Source organism: Varroa destructor, unplaced genomic scaffold, assembly GCF_002443255.2.
Source record: "Varroa destructor unplaced genomic scaffold, Vdes_3.0 BEIS01000007.1, whole genome shotgun sequence".
Lineage (NCBI taxonomy): Eukaryota > Metazoa > Arthropoda > Arachnida > Mesostigmata > Varroidae > Varroa > Varroa destructor.
Window position 1 is genome coordinate 15,309,561 of NW_019211460.1, and position 17,070 is coordinate 15,326,630.

General features: G+C 38.7%; 2 protein-coding genes across 3 annotated transcripts in view; one reads left to right on the top strand and one right to left on the bottom strand.

Annotated features, from left to right (window-relative positions):
- LOC111254109 (electroneutral sodium bicarbonate exchanger 1-like) overlaps window positions 1-17,070 on the bottom strand; it is a 149,689-nt gene that overhangs the window by 24,572 nt on the left and 108,047 nt on the right. The window lies entirely within an intron of this gene.
- On the top strand, window positions 11,824-15,297 carry LOC111254181 (uncharacterized). 2 transcript variants are annotated; one of them, XM_022814761.2, is made up of 4 exons: window positions 11,824-11,928; window positions 12,038-12,159; window positions 12,898-13,133; window positions 14,651-15,297. In XM_022814761.2, the coding sequence occupies exons 3-4, from the start codon at window positions 12,905-12,907 to the stop codon at window positions 15,241-15,243; spliced, it is 822 nt and encodes a 273-aa protein (XP_022670496.1). In that variant the 5' UTR covers window positions 11,824-11,928; window positions 12,038-12,159; window positions 12,898-12,904; the 3' UTR covers window positions 15,244-15,297. The 2 variants fall into 2 exon arrangements, with proteins under 2 accessions (XP_022670496.1, XP_086831281.1); XM_086975155.1 differs by having other exon boundaries at window positions 11,906-12,159.

The window sequence follows — 17,070 nt, forward strand, 5'->3', positions numbered from 1 at the left end:
ACATGCTGTCCGCGATGAAAAATGTTCCGTAATAAAAGATCATGAAACGTTGAGCTAGATAATAAACTTAATGACATATAGATTCGAGTATTTTAAATTTCAAAATAGAGGAAATGTAGTACTACAAACATAAGTTAGGGTCTGCATCATGACTCGGGCTAGGAAGCCCGAGCAAAAATCAACTGTTTTAGATAAATAAGTTGATCTTTAATAATTACTAAATTCAATCAAGTTCATCACGAGTTGCTGCTACGTGCTGAAACACCCTTTTCTGACAATGATGATCGAGGACATTGTGTACTGTGAATGTTGCCTGTGCTTTTAGCGTATTAAGCACATTGAACACTTCGCTACAAAGGAACGAAAATTTTGCTCGCGTTTGGCATTGGGTCTAATTGCAGTAATAGATATAATCCATTTGGATGGCATCGCGTTCGTGGTCTATTATACCGTTTATAACATTGTAGCCATGCTCATCCTGATAACTTAAATCCTTAGTCTTTAATATGCGATTAGGTGTCTAGTTCATTTCAGCTATTTCCGTGGCAGTCGTACTACAGTAGACAGTCAAATCTTATTATTGTTTCAGACATGTGAAAAGCTCTCGTCGAACAGAAAACACTAACTTTAAAATATATTGGGTAAGTATGTAGAAGGAAGTTTTCTAGAAAGTCCTAGTAGTATCCTTCAAGCTGATTCCTGTCGGACTCGATGCACGTGTGACGCGCTTTTCATGAACTCAGTTGTAAAAATAAACCTATGCTATAGATTTCCTGGATTTTATTAACCCTCTTCGATGTTCTGTCAGGTGTTTCGTTTTGGAAAAAACTCAGATGTAGGTCAGACGGAGGTCGAGGCAACATAATAATCGCAATGAAAAACGATATATTCGCCGAAAATTAATTTCTTTGATGACAACGGTACGAAATCTTTCAGAAATTTCCTATAATAGACCTTAATAACAGGTATCAGGACCACATAATGAATTCATAATGCGCAATTTTCCGAAAGTTAAAAAGGACGCTGAGAAGAGGTTTCGTTTTTAAGCTGGGCCTTGCAATTTCTTTCGTCCATACCTAAACAATTGTGCTAGAATAAATCAGGTAATAGTCGTACATCGACTTCTCATTACATACAATAAAACGAAGCAATTCGGGCTTCCTCTTCAATATGTTAAGGCTTTCTCTGAAACAGGTATTGCCTCACTCGTAATAGAGACCTTTTGCCGCAATCCTTACGCCTCCAAATCATGTTTTAAGAGGGTTCGACACAACGTAAGTGAAATGTCTAGCCTTCTAGTGTCTGAGGGTAATTCGGCGATTTTCTATCGGCACGTTTTTTAGCTCTTTGTACATTTGCACCCATATCCGGCTAATAGGTATAAACATATACAGTAGCGTTTCGTCACAATGACATGATTCGTAAGCCCTTAATTTTGTCCGTGCAGTGAACGTTCCCTAGTAATTCACTTTTGTATTTCCAAAATTAAAACATGACAAAAAAATCATTACAGCCGTCATAAAGCCGGTTAGAAGCCGAAGTTGGAAACTTCTTCGATCTAGCACTACTACGTAAGTGAAGTTCCAGCATTAAACTTCTTATTTAATAGTAAACGAAAGTCATTCTATCGTGGCTGGAGGTACACGCCGAAGAGAGATACCCTAATGTTTCTCTAAATCGAACATGGGTTTAGGTGATAATAAGTTAAGGTGTCCTTGTCTATTATTCCTAATCGTATAGAGCACATTTTTGTTGTAGCATGTTTTTGAAAGACCCCTATGCAAACGTATGAGGGTGATATATGAGGGTGATATATGAACACGTATGATTGGACGTATTACGTTTGTTACCATTTTTATCGAACGTCAATTATTCGACAAATTACAAACTGCGTATGACGTCCCGTTTTTAGTGTGAATTTATCGCAATGGATCTACACGAAATTAATTGGTAACGGTCTTTATAACACTGAACGCGTCCTCTGTGTAATAGCGCATTGTGAACTTAGGTTGCGCGTTTCGCTCTATTCTAGATACGATACGGTATAAAAAAATCAGCTGAGATAAACCATCCGATTGTCCATGAGAACTGTGTTACATTTATGTACAGGTACGCTTCGCTCGGATGTTCATTTTCTTAGATTTTGTAGAGTAGTGCTGTTTTCGCTAGCTATTGAACAAATCACCCGTATTTAAATCGTAAAGTTGAATAATTTTCTATTTCCTGTCGAAATTAACAGACATATTTGAGAGTACTACTATATGCATATTGATACTGTGTACTTTAAGAACTTGTCGAAAAGCAGGATAGGACGCTATATGGGTTAAATTTCAATGCTGTCGTCGAAAAGTACTGACGTAACGGGAAAGAAAGGGTACCGCTATATCCGTAAAACTTTTCTACTACTAAGCCGAAACAGGCTTACTACAATTCATTAATTTTTGAGAAAGTGTCAGTAGAAAACACCCATGTCGTTCGCCTACACGGCAGTACGAAACGGGGTTATATGTGGCACTAGTGCGCAAAGAAACTAGTCAACGAATAAAACTGAAAAAAATGTTTGTCTTTCTAAAAAAAAAAAACTGTAATTTTAGGTAAGCAAGCCGATGCTTTCTTAGTTTTGTTGCTAAATTAAGCAGCCAAAACATTATAAGGCGTCTATCATTGTTCCACATAGGCGTCCTGCTGGGCAACGTAAAATGGGCCTTTGTGTGGTCCAGGTACTCGCATGCTGGCTAGTTTCAGTTTATTATAAAAGATATTCAAAAGCATAACAATGGAAGCACCATTGCCTAAAGCCAAATTAACCGGACTGAAACCTGTATAACCGTCGTAATGATAGATAATTTTGATGTAAATAATTATCTATGCTAAATTTGAATGTGATTCATATGTCAACAATGCTACCTTGTCCAAACGATGCATAACGTTGATGAAATTGTCAAGTTCTGTTGTGAAAGCAATCACATACCATGACATGCTATTTACAACAATGGCCCGAAACCCCTTTACCCTGACATATATAGACATAAACGTATTCTTACTAAGCTTAATTAAATTAGCATTGAACAATCAATCCTGTTTCACGTATGCTCAAAATGCATCGACCCATCTAACACACTTTGGCTCATTGATCTACAGGGCAATAAACTTACTTTTGATTTGTCTTTGAAACTATGATTTTCGGATAGTGAAAGACAGGACGCTTCCTCATCATCCGAACCAAATTTTACGAAACGCAAGAAAAATATTTAGCTATCTTCTGTAGCTCAACGTTTTGAAATCTAGATTAGACAAATTGTGCTAAATTTCTGACCTGCCCACATTTTTCAGATACAAATCCAGATAGTTTAATGATATAATAACTTCAAGTAAACGTTGTTCAGCCAGAGAAAAAGGAGTGATCCATATATCCCCACCTTTTCCCGAATAGATCGAGCTTACTTATTACTCTGTCTTCTTCAGTGCCACGAAATCTATTTAGCTGATGTTACCGCGTCAGCTGATTTTCAGTATTCATAGACGTTCTGTAACCCTGTTTTCGCTGTGCATCTATAGCCGCTAGATGGGTTGATGGGCCATGCATGAAGGTTCAGCATCGCTAATAGCCTACTTCTCATGCAATCGTAGTCAGCAAAGCACGATTTTGGTAGCTAAAAAGTTCGCCTTCTGATCGATTGCGGTGCGCGCACCCCTCCTGTTTTACTTTAAATAAAACGGTGGTATAACGTCATTCCACACGGCCTCCACAGTTGTAGTGGTAACTAGTGCGTACGCTCACTGATTTAGTCGCAATAGAAATCCTTAGGCAACAAGCCATAAGAAAGCATTTTAATATCGCGTAGTTCGATCTATATAATCGAACCTAGCTTGTGTTGTGACAATGTAATATGGATTACAGTACAGAAGATGAAATTTTCAGGAGGTTTTGAGAAGTCAGTAGATCAATTCTTCTGCACGAATGTGATCGTAGTAACCTTCGCGGCGTGCAAAAAAATTTTCTCAGATCATTATATGTGCTCTTTTTTCGTTTTACATCGAAGCCGAAGCTATTTAGGTAAAGCCTCACCGTTTTTTGGCTTCAGTTAGATAACAGTGAGGCTCCGTACTATGGTAGAGAAATGTTCTCTGAAAAACTCTACGCTGAGCCGACTCAAGCTGACCGCTCATCTCTTGATTCAATGATATATTCGACAATGAACTATATTAACGATAAAATCTTAGCAAAATGCGCGCTACGGAGGGTAGCAAAGCAAATAGGTCAAGCCGTACTTCGATACCGGCTTTAAACAGTGGAAGGCAGAATGCTTGTGTAGACGCTGCTTGAAACTTGAATGAGTCGCCAGTTTCAGCAGTGACCTATACTACTACACCTGTGTTGATGTTAGTGCCTGTAAAGGTCATATTATTCCACTGAAAAGAAGAGCGAAGAGAATTTATTCTAAATATACTAGTCAATTATTGATACAACAACATAAACGTTTGGTTTCGGTTGCGGGTATTTTGCTTTTGGTCATCATAAAAGTTAAGACGTAACTGGTAGAAATGTGTAACAGGCCTCATTTACGCTCAGGTTGACTAGGCAGGGCAGAACGATCTCTTTTTTCTAACGTGACAAAAACGACATCAAAAGAAAATGACGCAGTATAGAAAAAATACTTTAATCGGACTGGATCCACAGCAAAAACGATATTTTTAGGTCATTTTCTGTACTCAATAAAGTGATATACCTCCTTCTGTCTTAAGAGTTTACCACTTGTCGATTACTGGAAGTCTGTATATATTACTTCTATGAATAATGAAGTAGCGGTATGCGAAATATAGATCGATCTCCAGTAAACGCTAAAACTTTATGGCATAGTTTTTTCTGGTTGCATATAGATCGAAAAGCCAAGCTAAGTTAGCGACATAATGGCCACGTCCGGCATTTTATCTCTAGAAAGGTAACTTGTTTCAATTTTTCATTACGGTACTTACATGCATTTATGTGCATAAGCAAACATACTCAATATGATCGAAAAGCCATAGTATGAAAACCTTGTATAGAAAATAAAAATGTACGAAGTCGTAGTCCGTACGCGTATACGTTTTGGCCCTTATTACCGCATGTTAGAAAATGTCGTAATTTTTTTAGAAGGTTACTGCTATTAGTTGATCTGATTGATTGGAGAAAATTACAGTTGCAACTTTAATGTCAAACTGAACTTCATGTTAGTTATACTAAGCATTTGTTTCGTCTCATCAGCCACTTCTATTGCTAGGTACGCTTCTGCAAAATCAACGATAGAGAGTATAACTTTCTTATCGTTAAGCTTAGTACGCGCTTTTCTAACGTCGAGAACAGTTAACGATGGTTCCCTGAATCGGACTGTTGAAAACAATCGAAAAATTCACACATTTTTTAATTTTTTTTTCCTACAATCTAAACTGGTCCTGCAGGATGACAGAAGCCGGACTATCAAGTCGGATTCCTTCACGACCTGCTACAGTCGTCTTCTATAGCTGAGATTCTGGTCGTTCCGTCACTCGTTGAGTGTGTTAAGAGTTAACTTCGCAAGGTGATGCGAGGAAAGGTGGCGAGAAACGCCCCAAGCAGATCTTGAGGGAGAATAATATTGGTTCATCACCTGTTCGGCGTCTCTCGCCTCCTTTCTAATCTTTTCCTGAAGGCGCACATATATATAGCACATAATTCCTAAGACTGTTGGCGAATACCGCTTCACTGCCTGAAATCATGGACCTTTCCTTAATATTTGCTGCCACTGTGGATTTAGTCAGAGGTGGAGTGTAACATTTCGTCTGTTCTTTGCGAGCAAAACGGCTCTGCTTTGTAGCGTAGTTCCTAGTTCACGACGTTTTTCATCAACTGCATGCTGAGGAATGACACCTGGACTTGCACTTCATCAGAAGCTACACTTAACGTACCCCAAAGCTTCGCCACTTCTTTGATTTCTTAGTATCCTCGTAGCAGTATCTTCACGATCTACGACAAAACTGTCATTCCAAGATTATTCCTCACCCAAAATATCTTCAAGGTTTCCAGAGTATTAGAATCAAGTATTTTTTTTGTTTATCATATTTCTCCTATATCAATAATGTTAGCGTTCAAAGACAAACCGGTTCGTCGTTTACTTCGGCTGTTCGATACACCCTAACTAGATATTATTTACATAGCATTTATTTCCGCCTTTGCTTTTTATCAGCGCTGGCGTTTGGGCTAAACAATAACTAACTTGACCACCTGCCTGTTGAGATTTTACTATCAGAGTTTTACATTTATCTCTCTTCGTGAATTCTACCACGATACCAGCTAACATAGAAGTAGCGTTATCTAAGAGATTCCTTGCAACTATGGTACAATCTCTATTCAACCTGATAACGCGGATCCAAGGTCGATTCGGTTACTGGTTTCAGGGTTTGCGAGACGAATCGATCGCAAAAGAATTCTCTAACATCGAAACGTTGGATATTTTAATCGGCCTCTTCTTAGGAAAGTTGTTTGCGAGAAACTCGTCTCGCTAATGTTATTGACAGAAGGTGTTCGTCATTCTGCTGATGGAGGAGGTTAATTTTTTGAAATTTATTGAATTATCTGAATATATATATATATATAAACTAGAACGAGTCTTAAAGGACAAATTGTAAAGTCATAAGAAAATGTGTACGTAAAAAAAACATATACTCAGCAGAAGGGCTAGCTTGAGAGATTTGACAGGGTGCATTAAGTGAACTAAGGAGGGTGCGAAACGCAGCGCGATTGATTTCAGGGAGACCATTTACCAATTACTGCAGATTAACAGCTCGTTTATTGTCAGCACCAAAACAAGGTTCTGATAGAGAAAAAAAATATTGGACGTTTTGACAAAATAAACAAAAGGCTATATATCGATAGTATACGATAGATACGATAGAATAATACGTATGTAGTTTATTACTAACATGTCTTGCATACAAGATGCCAACATGTCAAATATCGCACGCTCTTCTCATTTTAGAACGCTTCGATATATGTATTGCATCTATCCGAGCCGAGAAGACGCTACACGGTAATATTTGCCCACTGCTAATGGTGCCAATCAGTTAAACTCATAATACTGTCTAGATTACTTTACGAGATAGGTCGGAATAAAGCCCCGCAGATAATAAAGGTCGGCTTATAGATGTAAGATGGTTTTGCTATACACGGACACAGTCAGTTCTGACATACATCATGGATGCTTTACTGAAAGTGGCCATTTAGATAGGTGGTTGCTATCTTAGATATTCCCGCATCACCCTGAGATAATTGGAGAACGACAATTTCGTCAAGACAATAGTCGATTGCCTAGTTTAGCATCACATCATAATATCGAAATCCCTATTATCTTTAATTTTACGCAGCGATCTTGTTGAAGAGAGCAATATTAGTGGGGAAATAGTAGGATTACTATATGAGATCCTTTCGTATCGCAAACACAGTTCATTCAAAAGGCTACCTCACCGTTACACGGAGTTTTGACACTTCTGTTATTTGATGTTGTAGTCGATGGGAGCTGGCCGTACTTGATCAGCTGTAGCAACTGCGATTCCCGATTATGCGAGTCGTTTGCCAACTGCGCTATAGGTTCGGTCGAAGGCTCATTTACATACATTTCATCTTTGAAGGCCCCTCGAAGTACCCATGTCTAGGTTAGTTTTGTGTGTTTAAGGATATCTGCGATGCGGCTAGTACTTTGAATCGCGCTAGAGAAATGTATTCAGGATAGTCAATTGCTTTAACTAGTAATTGCCTTCGTATAATATGTGCTTACCCAATCCTATAGTGTGCCTTTGGAGTTGCCGAAATGTCCCGTGCACATATAATAATAATAATATGTGATAATATAACATAATAAATTTAAAAAGCACAGCTTTAGCTAGTAAAAGTATAACTTACAATAGGACAAGTATGAATTATATTATCTATACATCATGATTAGGTCTGTGGCAAAAACTCGAAGAAAATACGGGCCAGTCTCATAATGACTTAAAACGACAAGGGCATGAAAAAGAAAACGACACCCCGGGCCAAATGTTCTGCTCAATGTTCCTAGGATCACATAGAAAAATACGAGACTGCCAAGAGCACACTAGCCGTTGTAACCTATCTACGTAATAGTTGAGCAAGGACGCCCTTTTATCTATGAAACCGCTAATATAATCAATAAAATCACTCTAAATTTGCCTATAAGTTACGGATGAGATCGATCGTTGCCATCGAGGAGATGCTAAATAAATGTTAGCGATCCATCAGACCAACACCAAAGAGATCGTCATAGGATGAGGTGACTGTGATTCTGTAAGTGGATAGATCTGCATAAATCGGAAAGCTTACAGGCAAAATCGTAGACCACAGAGCAGCTAAGTAAAAGAGTTGACAAGGAGGCTGGAGACAAACGAATCATTCAAATATAATTTGATTCCCTCAAACTTCAAAAGTAAATAGCATTTGCAAATGCAAACTATCATATTTTTAAAGCTGTGGGCCCTTAAAGTATTTACAGGTTTAACTACGGTGTTTTTTTTTGCCTTATGATTCGGCAAGCATCTCTAGTTTTCCATTAGTAATTTTTATCGACACACGATCAATTTTTCATAGGTTTTTCGCCGGTGCAACGTTCTCAAAGCTGACGAACCCAAACAAATCAGTTTTCGGCTGCTCTAGAAGACCGAAAACAACGCCATGTTATGAAATAGTCTATTTTCCCATGAGGCAAAGTTGCAACACAGACCTACCAGGCTCATCACAATTCAGAAAGGTTATCAAACCATATCGATGATGGAACCTCGATCACATACGCTAGAGGAAATCACACCAAACCCTATTTTATTGAAGCATTTGATTACTTCAACCCTATATTTACTTGTTCTGCAAAAGTAACGCAGTCGACATCATTCAAATTGGTGAACTGTCATAGAAGGCATGATTCGAACGCAGATACTGCCCGTAGCGACAATGTCTAGTATTAGGGAATACACTGAAGTAGCTCTACTTGGACAAGTTCGTACGGTTGTACACATGATTCTACAAATGCAATCACTAAGCATTGTAGAACTTAGCTGGAGGACGCATTTATGATGAGTAACTTTCTTTATCCACTCATGTAGACACTCCATTTATCGTATCTACCATTAACGCATATATATATATGTATATATATGAAACTTTTTTCATAGACTTTATTATTTTTTTCTCAATTCAGGTATTCACGATTATTATCTGAAATTTTTTGTCACTTAAACATTTATTCCGCTACTATAAAAGTGTGCTGATAATTTTCCTATTAAAGCAATTTCTTACGAAGCAATATCTAACAGGTGTGCTAGCTAACAACAAGCTTCTAATTATAATTACTGCATCATTTTGTCGTTGTAATTCTTGCGCTGTGATGTCAATGGAAGTCGTTTATCTCTGTTCACTGCACACCCCCGAATTATAGACGGTGTACTTCAGACCTGGTCGACGCATCAAGGCTCAGGGTGCTACAGTGAATAGGACTTACATTAGACCATCGAACATATCTATTTTCGATTGTACATTTGTTTTGTCCAGTTGTGTTTACCCTATGATTCCATTTTCTTACACTTAGAAATAGGTCGGCTTCCACCACATCTTGCAACTCTTGGTTGAATAACTTTGCGCGGGATATTATTTGCGAGGTTAATTGTTGGGTTCAAAACGTCTTCCCCAACCGACGAGTAGAATTTTCACTAAAGACAAGGCTTATACGGGGAGCTGTCTCCGCTGCTCTAGCTTCAAACTGGTAATCGTAAATCACTGACATTTTGCATGATTTATTATGATTCGCCTATTAAAAGTTGAAAAAAAAAAGAAGACAGAAAGCTTTCTAACGGTTCTCGCTGTAATAAATACGTCCATTTGAACTTTAACGGTTAATTCCATTTAGCCAAATCTCAAATAATTATATAGTTTCTCTTAACCTATAGCCGTTGCAGAGCGCCATTATAATACATAGACATTATATAATCTGTTTTATTACTCTTCAGGTACAGCAAATTATGTAGCAATATGCTCTTTTGTTTGTTACCAAGAGCAGACGAATTTACACGTAGACTGATTTCGTTTACAATGCGGTCAGAATAGAGCTTCTAGGAGTTTGTCAAGATGAAGGGGCGCTTAACGTATGCACTTACGTCGGTATTGTTGTTGATAATGTTAGTTGAGTCATTGACCAGTCGATTTTAACGAAAGCGGCAATATCGTAGCTACGATATTTCTGTTGTTGGAACAACCAGCTTCGAAGGTACGATTGAAGGTCAAAAAAAAAAAAAAAATAACAAAAATTCGTGAAATTTATACGAAAAACAGTTTCGGCGACTTTTGCTAAATTGGGTTAAAAAGTGGTAATAGTAGGTAGTCCAATGCGTGCGCTAATTGAGGTAAATGACCATCATAGGAGAGCTCAGAAATTCAATTTTCTAGCGACATGCTCCCAACGATGACTGCTCAAAGAGTTAATGCGAATTTCATCATTTTTGGCATAAAATTGGCCCTATCTAACTGAATATGTCCAAAATAATGGTAGGTTTGCAGTCGATTTACGGTTCCTACGCTGACAACATAAAAGAAAATAAATATATACATGACATAGAAGTATAAATTATGATACCAGTTAACGGACTTTAAGCATTAGATCATATGATAGAAGCAAATGCATATATACTCTTTTTGGCGGTAAAAAAAAAACCAATAAATCAGCCAAGCAATCGCCTTACTTACTAACTAACTGGAGATATGCTTATTGCTTGATACACGAACATAAATACAGGCTGGTATAGACGAACTAAAAATGACTGGCGAGCTTTTGAAGATGGTGGGAAACTGTTATGAGAGAAATAAACAGAGTGAACTCTAAAAGTTTCTCGATATTTCGTGGTCATATCTCTTATCATATTGATAGAGCAGTGATAATTCCATTCGTTTTTAGAACAAAGGCCAACGTTGTGCTATGCAGATTTTCGAAATTTTCAATCGCTAGTTGCGACGTTTTCCTGCCAATTCAGGCATTATTAAGAAATCGTAAACGTTTTAGTTTTATTATAGTCTATAATATGACAAAGCTTTACACTAGTTGAAATACAGCTAAAGGAGGTGAATGCCTTTGTTCTCCTAAAAAGATATTGCTACCCTACAATTAGATGGTAATTGGCTGCCATGAAAACGAAAAAATCTCCTGATACCGAGCTGTGTTTTGAAACGCTATGCGAAAGGATTTGCTAACATTACAAGTGAACGTTTTGCGCTGATCTTGAACTGATGAGAAACCGCACGCTTGAAATATTCTTGCTTGCTATCAAATAAATTAGTAATAGGGCTGATTTTCAGCGGCCTAAAACATTTTCCATAATAAAAATTAGCTATCCACACAGGTTAAACCCTAAAATATTACCTTGCCGTCTCTTATCTCCGAGCTCATATTCCAATGTAACAGAGATATTATCCCTTATAACCCTGCATCACAGTTTTAAGCTATGTTCCCATACATTGGTATGGATTTGTTGTCGACGGCGCTTGCTTGAAGCAACAACCCCCTGTTTTTTTTTTTGTCAACCAAAGACTTAGCCGTGCAGACTATTACTTCGATAACTGTACGTGGACCCGGAGCTGTCTGTTATTATAACGTAGAACGAAACGCCCGAAATAAAGCTAACAATCACTTGTGCAGGCGTCTCGCAAATGCTCCTGCGACGCGCTTACTTAATCCTGCTTCACTAATAAATCGATGCAATGCACTATCACCCTCGCCGTTTATCGACTTTTAAGTTGTTTATAAACATTGTATACAAACGTTGCATATAGGAAATGATTTACGAAATATTAAGAATAAAGAAGTTATTCTCAGGACAGAATTAGAGTTGAGCATATCAGCCTACACAAGAATCACAGGGGTACGCGTTTCAGACAGAATCCACATAGTAAGTTAGGTTAAAATAGAAAACTGAGTACAACGGTTTGTGCTGCGAGGGTCACTGCATAAAAACGTCATCTATCTTCCAGAGATTTTTCAGTTTCGAAACGGCTTCTGGCATTTCAATTGTTTAGTAAGAGTAACGGTTACCTTGCGCCCTACGAGAGTGCTGTGCGCTCCGTCACATCTTTAAGACCTTCTAATTATAAAGGTTAGTACCTGTTCGTACCTGCATGCGAAGTATTTGATCAGTCACCTTTAGTTTTATGTATACATTTCGTTGAACGTTACATTTTCGTTATATCACTTAGGAAAGAAACACTATTAAGAGGTAGCGGCTATGAAAGGAACACTTCATTCATTCATAACCGGTAAACAACTATTCATCCTTGTACTATTGTTCCCGCGACATAGAAATCACTGTTCCAATTGCCGTTCCATGCTTCGGAAAGCGGAACAACGAAGCCCATTGGAGATCAGGGGTGGTAAAATCACCCCACTCCATTTTGAGCTTGGAGATTTAATTTATTCATTTTTTCAAAAGATCAAATTGTTCTGTTGAATATCTCTGACCTTACGAGTTCATAGCCTCTAACGATGAACTCTGTCATACTTTCTAGGCCATAGAACCGGGCCTCTGAGAGGGACTATCATGCAAGTATGATTGTAGGATGCGATTATAGGCCGCCGGAAACTTTTGGTGTTTCCGGATTTGGTAGCAAGCCCTACTAAGCAGTCAGCTGATGCAGTAAAAATCTGCTTTGGTTATTATGGCTACGACTAGCACTGTCGTCAAAGAAAAATTTTGCATATTTAATATAAAGCACGTTATGGGCGTAAAAATAATATCCATATGAGTAATTTAAATATCCAAAAATACTACGCCATTCCTGAACTAGATTATAACAAAAACGTGCGCTACACTTTACTGTGCCACCGTTTGAATTAGGGATTAGATGAAATCGTTCTGGGTCTGGACGCTACGAACTTTGACATGCATCGCATTTATGGTCGTCATCCTCATGCGGGCCTCCTATGCCAATCTCCTAGCCAAGCAATTTCATCTCGTTTTGGTGAATAACGGCTACTGCGCTGCAGCCCCGAACGGATCGAAGTGTGTGACAAACGACGCAAGGTATAAGCCTCATTGGAGAATAAATTCAGTTCGCGTTATATGGGCTGAAGGTACGTAATTGTAAGAATCGCTTCGTCAAAGTATCAGTGTTCAACATGACGATATATATCCTGTAGCGTGCGCAAGTTAAGCTATAGATTAGTTAGAAAAAGGTCGACTTTGTTCCCTTGAGGTAGTTATAATTGGAAGGGCACAATCGTCCAGTTCTGTCGGGCGAGTTAGAGGCAAGTGGATAGCAGGTCGAAGCGAATACGCCCATAGACAACACAGTATCAAGCCAACTATCAATATTTTTCGCTTGTAATTATAGCTGCTATAGTACAGTGGGTTGAGACGCGCATCGACAACGTCTCAATTGTTGAGATACGGGTTTAGCAATAGTTGAAACATTAGTCAGACACCGCGGTGCGAATAAACTATGCACGCGGTGTAATAACAACAATCCTGATTGCTGAAGTCGTATGACTCAATAATGGTGTTTCAAAACTCATCGGCATCGCGCTCATACACGACCCACGCAATCGACTGATAACCCGGAAAGTGTTAGGTCTGTCAAAAATGTTTGCTTCAGAAAGCTGGTCTTCGACGAACTACATGTCATAGAACGGCTTTTCGCTTGCTCGATGAGAGTCGTAATTTACGACCGCGGATCAGCGGTAGATAAATTTCCTAGGAAAGTTTAGCGCGTGGATTTGGTCATGGTGAAGAAATTCTGGCGCTATCGTGCAATTATTTCTCTAACGGTAGAAACTTTCCTGTCCAGATGCGTAACGTTACAGATCCGTTTTTGTTTTGTTTTGTTTGTCAGTTTGGTTTGTTTTGGCGTATACTTTTTGTTAAAATGTACGCCAAAGCAAAGCGGACTGTGACATTCTTGGCTGTCGTGTAATCGGAAGGCAGTTATCGGACAGACATAAAATCAAACATGTCTTGGCTCTAAAAGCCCTGTAAACGACGTGTATATTACAGATGTGATTTTGAAAATATCTTTAAAAAAAGAAAATATGCACTTTCTATCCTTACGAAAAATCTAGCAGTACTATTTCGAAAAATAAGTACTGAATTCCGAATCAAGTCTTATAGGTTTTGCGCCTGCCTTCATAAGGTTTTCGATTTGCATGATTATAATTCGTTCTTCTGTAACAGGTCGATTGTTCTAGCTTGCAGAAAGTCGAATAGAGATGGAATACAATTTCCTAGAAAATAGATTTTTGACAGGACTTGTTTTCAAATCGTATTTAAATGGCAACGTTTCTCACTCGGCCATGATTAGGTTGATAGGCTTTCTGGCAGCCACCAGTTAAACACCAGCACATTGTTTCATAGCCGGAATTTGATAGACGCACCATGTGGATCGGTGAGCTATAATAATAATACGAGTACTTAATGAATAACTGATACCTCTAGTAGATGGCTAGAAAAAAAAAAAATTTTCTAGCCATGTTGATTCTGCTTTTAAATGATTTGATAAAGTGCTTTATGCTCGATACAGACAGTAAGCATTGCTTTGTTACGGTTAATATTCCTATTACGACTACCAACCTCGAATTGATATCATTACTTACAGAGGCAGAACGAAATTGTAGCCAATTGCGGGTTGCCGATCTTAAGGCCATCCGTTCAGATCTTGACAAATTGTGGCCAAGCTTCGTTACGAAGACTCCAGACGAGCTTTGGAAAAATCAGTACAATAGAGACATTAGCTGCGCCATACGGGACGGGAACATTAGCACGCCATTGGCTTTTTTCAAGAAGATCATAAAGGTTTACAAGCAATGGGATATCTATCATATGCTCGAGAGGGAGGAAATCACGCCAAACTACAACGTACCCTTTCCTTTATTAAATATTAATCATGCACTACAAAAACACGGAGTGGCTGATAATATAACCGTGTTAGGCGTCGAGTGCGCGACCGACAAACGCAATAGAAACATCTTTTTTGGAGTTCATTTGTGCCTTGATGTCAACCTTGACCCAGCACGATGTGATTCAAAGTCAGTCCCGAATCCGTGCGGTAAACCGGACCAGGTGGGGTATGCTTGGTACTTGGGCGAAAAATCGGCAGGGTCAAGCGTATTTTGGAAGGTATCCCCGTTTACGGCCGTAGTTGCAAATGTGCTTGCAGTCCTATTTTATCGCTGCTCACTAGTTTTATAGATATCAAAATTACTAAATAAAAAATAAAATTGCGAAACAATTATTGAACACAAAAAGGTGCTATTCTGTGCTTTAGTGCCCATTGAAAAATAAGGACTAGATGCATGTACGCGGAACGCATACTTACAAGGCAAAAACCTCTTCAGAACTAGCGTTCAGTATCGTTGAATATAGCTCGATGGTGCTTTTCAATAGTGTTGATCTTACGTGAATTTTGGTCAGAACTTAACGCTGTAATCTATAAGCCGTTCGCTTTTTTTCGTATGCTATGGGCGTATAAATTGGTGACAGGTGTTGTAACTTACTTAACAGAAGTCTATGTAATACAGCTACATACAACTGACGCTATCAGAGCAAAATTACGTAAGCCGAGTGAGAAGCTCAATCTCACCGGTTGGCCATGTTCCCGCCTTGTTCCACTACGAATCAGTGCAGATCTTCATCAAAGAGTACTACAAGTTAATGGAAAAAGTGGCAGCAGTCCGGTCTTTCCTTAGTCAGGTTGTTTATCTTGCGCATTCCCTTGAGCAAGCGCCCTACAGGTTGCCAGCGCGTCGAGGATACGTATATTCGGCCTTTTCCGCCGAACGTTTGACAGCATTTTACCGTTCATATTTAGGAAGCATCAGATGGCTCTATAGCCGGTGAGAATGTGTCAAGTCAGTTTTTTGCCTGGTCGTGTAATTCAGACCTTAATACAAGTTCTTCATAATTTCGAGCATCCCGTATGTCTTTTCATGTACTAATAATTCTCATTTCGGCGTCTTCTGATGGGTTGTCCAATAATGCATGCTTTCTTTTACCTTTAAACACCAATTACGCTTTTGTACTTACTGTGCAATACGCCTGAATGACGCTTAACGCTAGGACTCACTATGCTTTACGTGGTAACCTACTGACCGCCTTTCTTTAATCGTTGATCTTACTTAAGGATCAATTTTTGTTTTTTTTTTTAGGATTTATTTAAGGTTCAGGTTAGTTGCTATCTGAGTTAAGTTTATGTAATCGACTAGTCGAATACCTAGCTTCGAAAGGCGTCAACGGGATTCGGTTGATCGAAGCATATCAACATGGGCGAACAGAATTTAATTGGAGCAAAGATTAGTGGATCACGTCAACTTGTTTCTGCTAGACGAAAATTTAATGTATTATGTTTATTTTTTATCTGATCTGTGAGTTGTTCATATAGTGGCTTAAACGTTGGCGATCTTAGATCAATACGGGACGAACTCGCCTTGTTCTGCCTCATTGCACTTATTCCCGAGACGACGAGCAGAATTCGTCTCTTCAGTTTGCTAGATACGGTTCCTGTGCTGTGAATCGGAGGAAGGGTGTTCATTGTTAACATGGTTCGAAAAACACCTGATCTCTGTAGGCGATTCGATGTTTTCGATATTTGACTAAACACAGCGACACAGCGATTTGAGCGACACCGTGACAATATTCAAATCGGCTGTTCTAGCTTTTTTTGAGGGAAAGTGTCACTAGATGTTTCTGCTCTCCTGTGACGCTAGCAGCGTTATTCTTTACGAAATCCGACTATATCTTAATCGCAATTAACCGCCAACTATTGGCAGTTGGTATACGTCGACGTGTAGAATTAAACAGCTGTGGTATTTTCATGCCTCTGGAGCAATCAGCCGCATTCATAGTAGTCTTTTCGTGATTTTAATAACTATCAACAAAGTGACAAGTGACATAGAAATTAAACTATTAACGACACTGATGTAATTTCAAGTTAAGCTGCTCTCTTATTGGAATAATAGCAGTTCATCAAAGCAAAGGAGCACTATGTATCGTTTCCCGCTTTGTTTTTGCCTGTTTGTC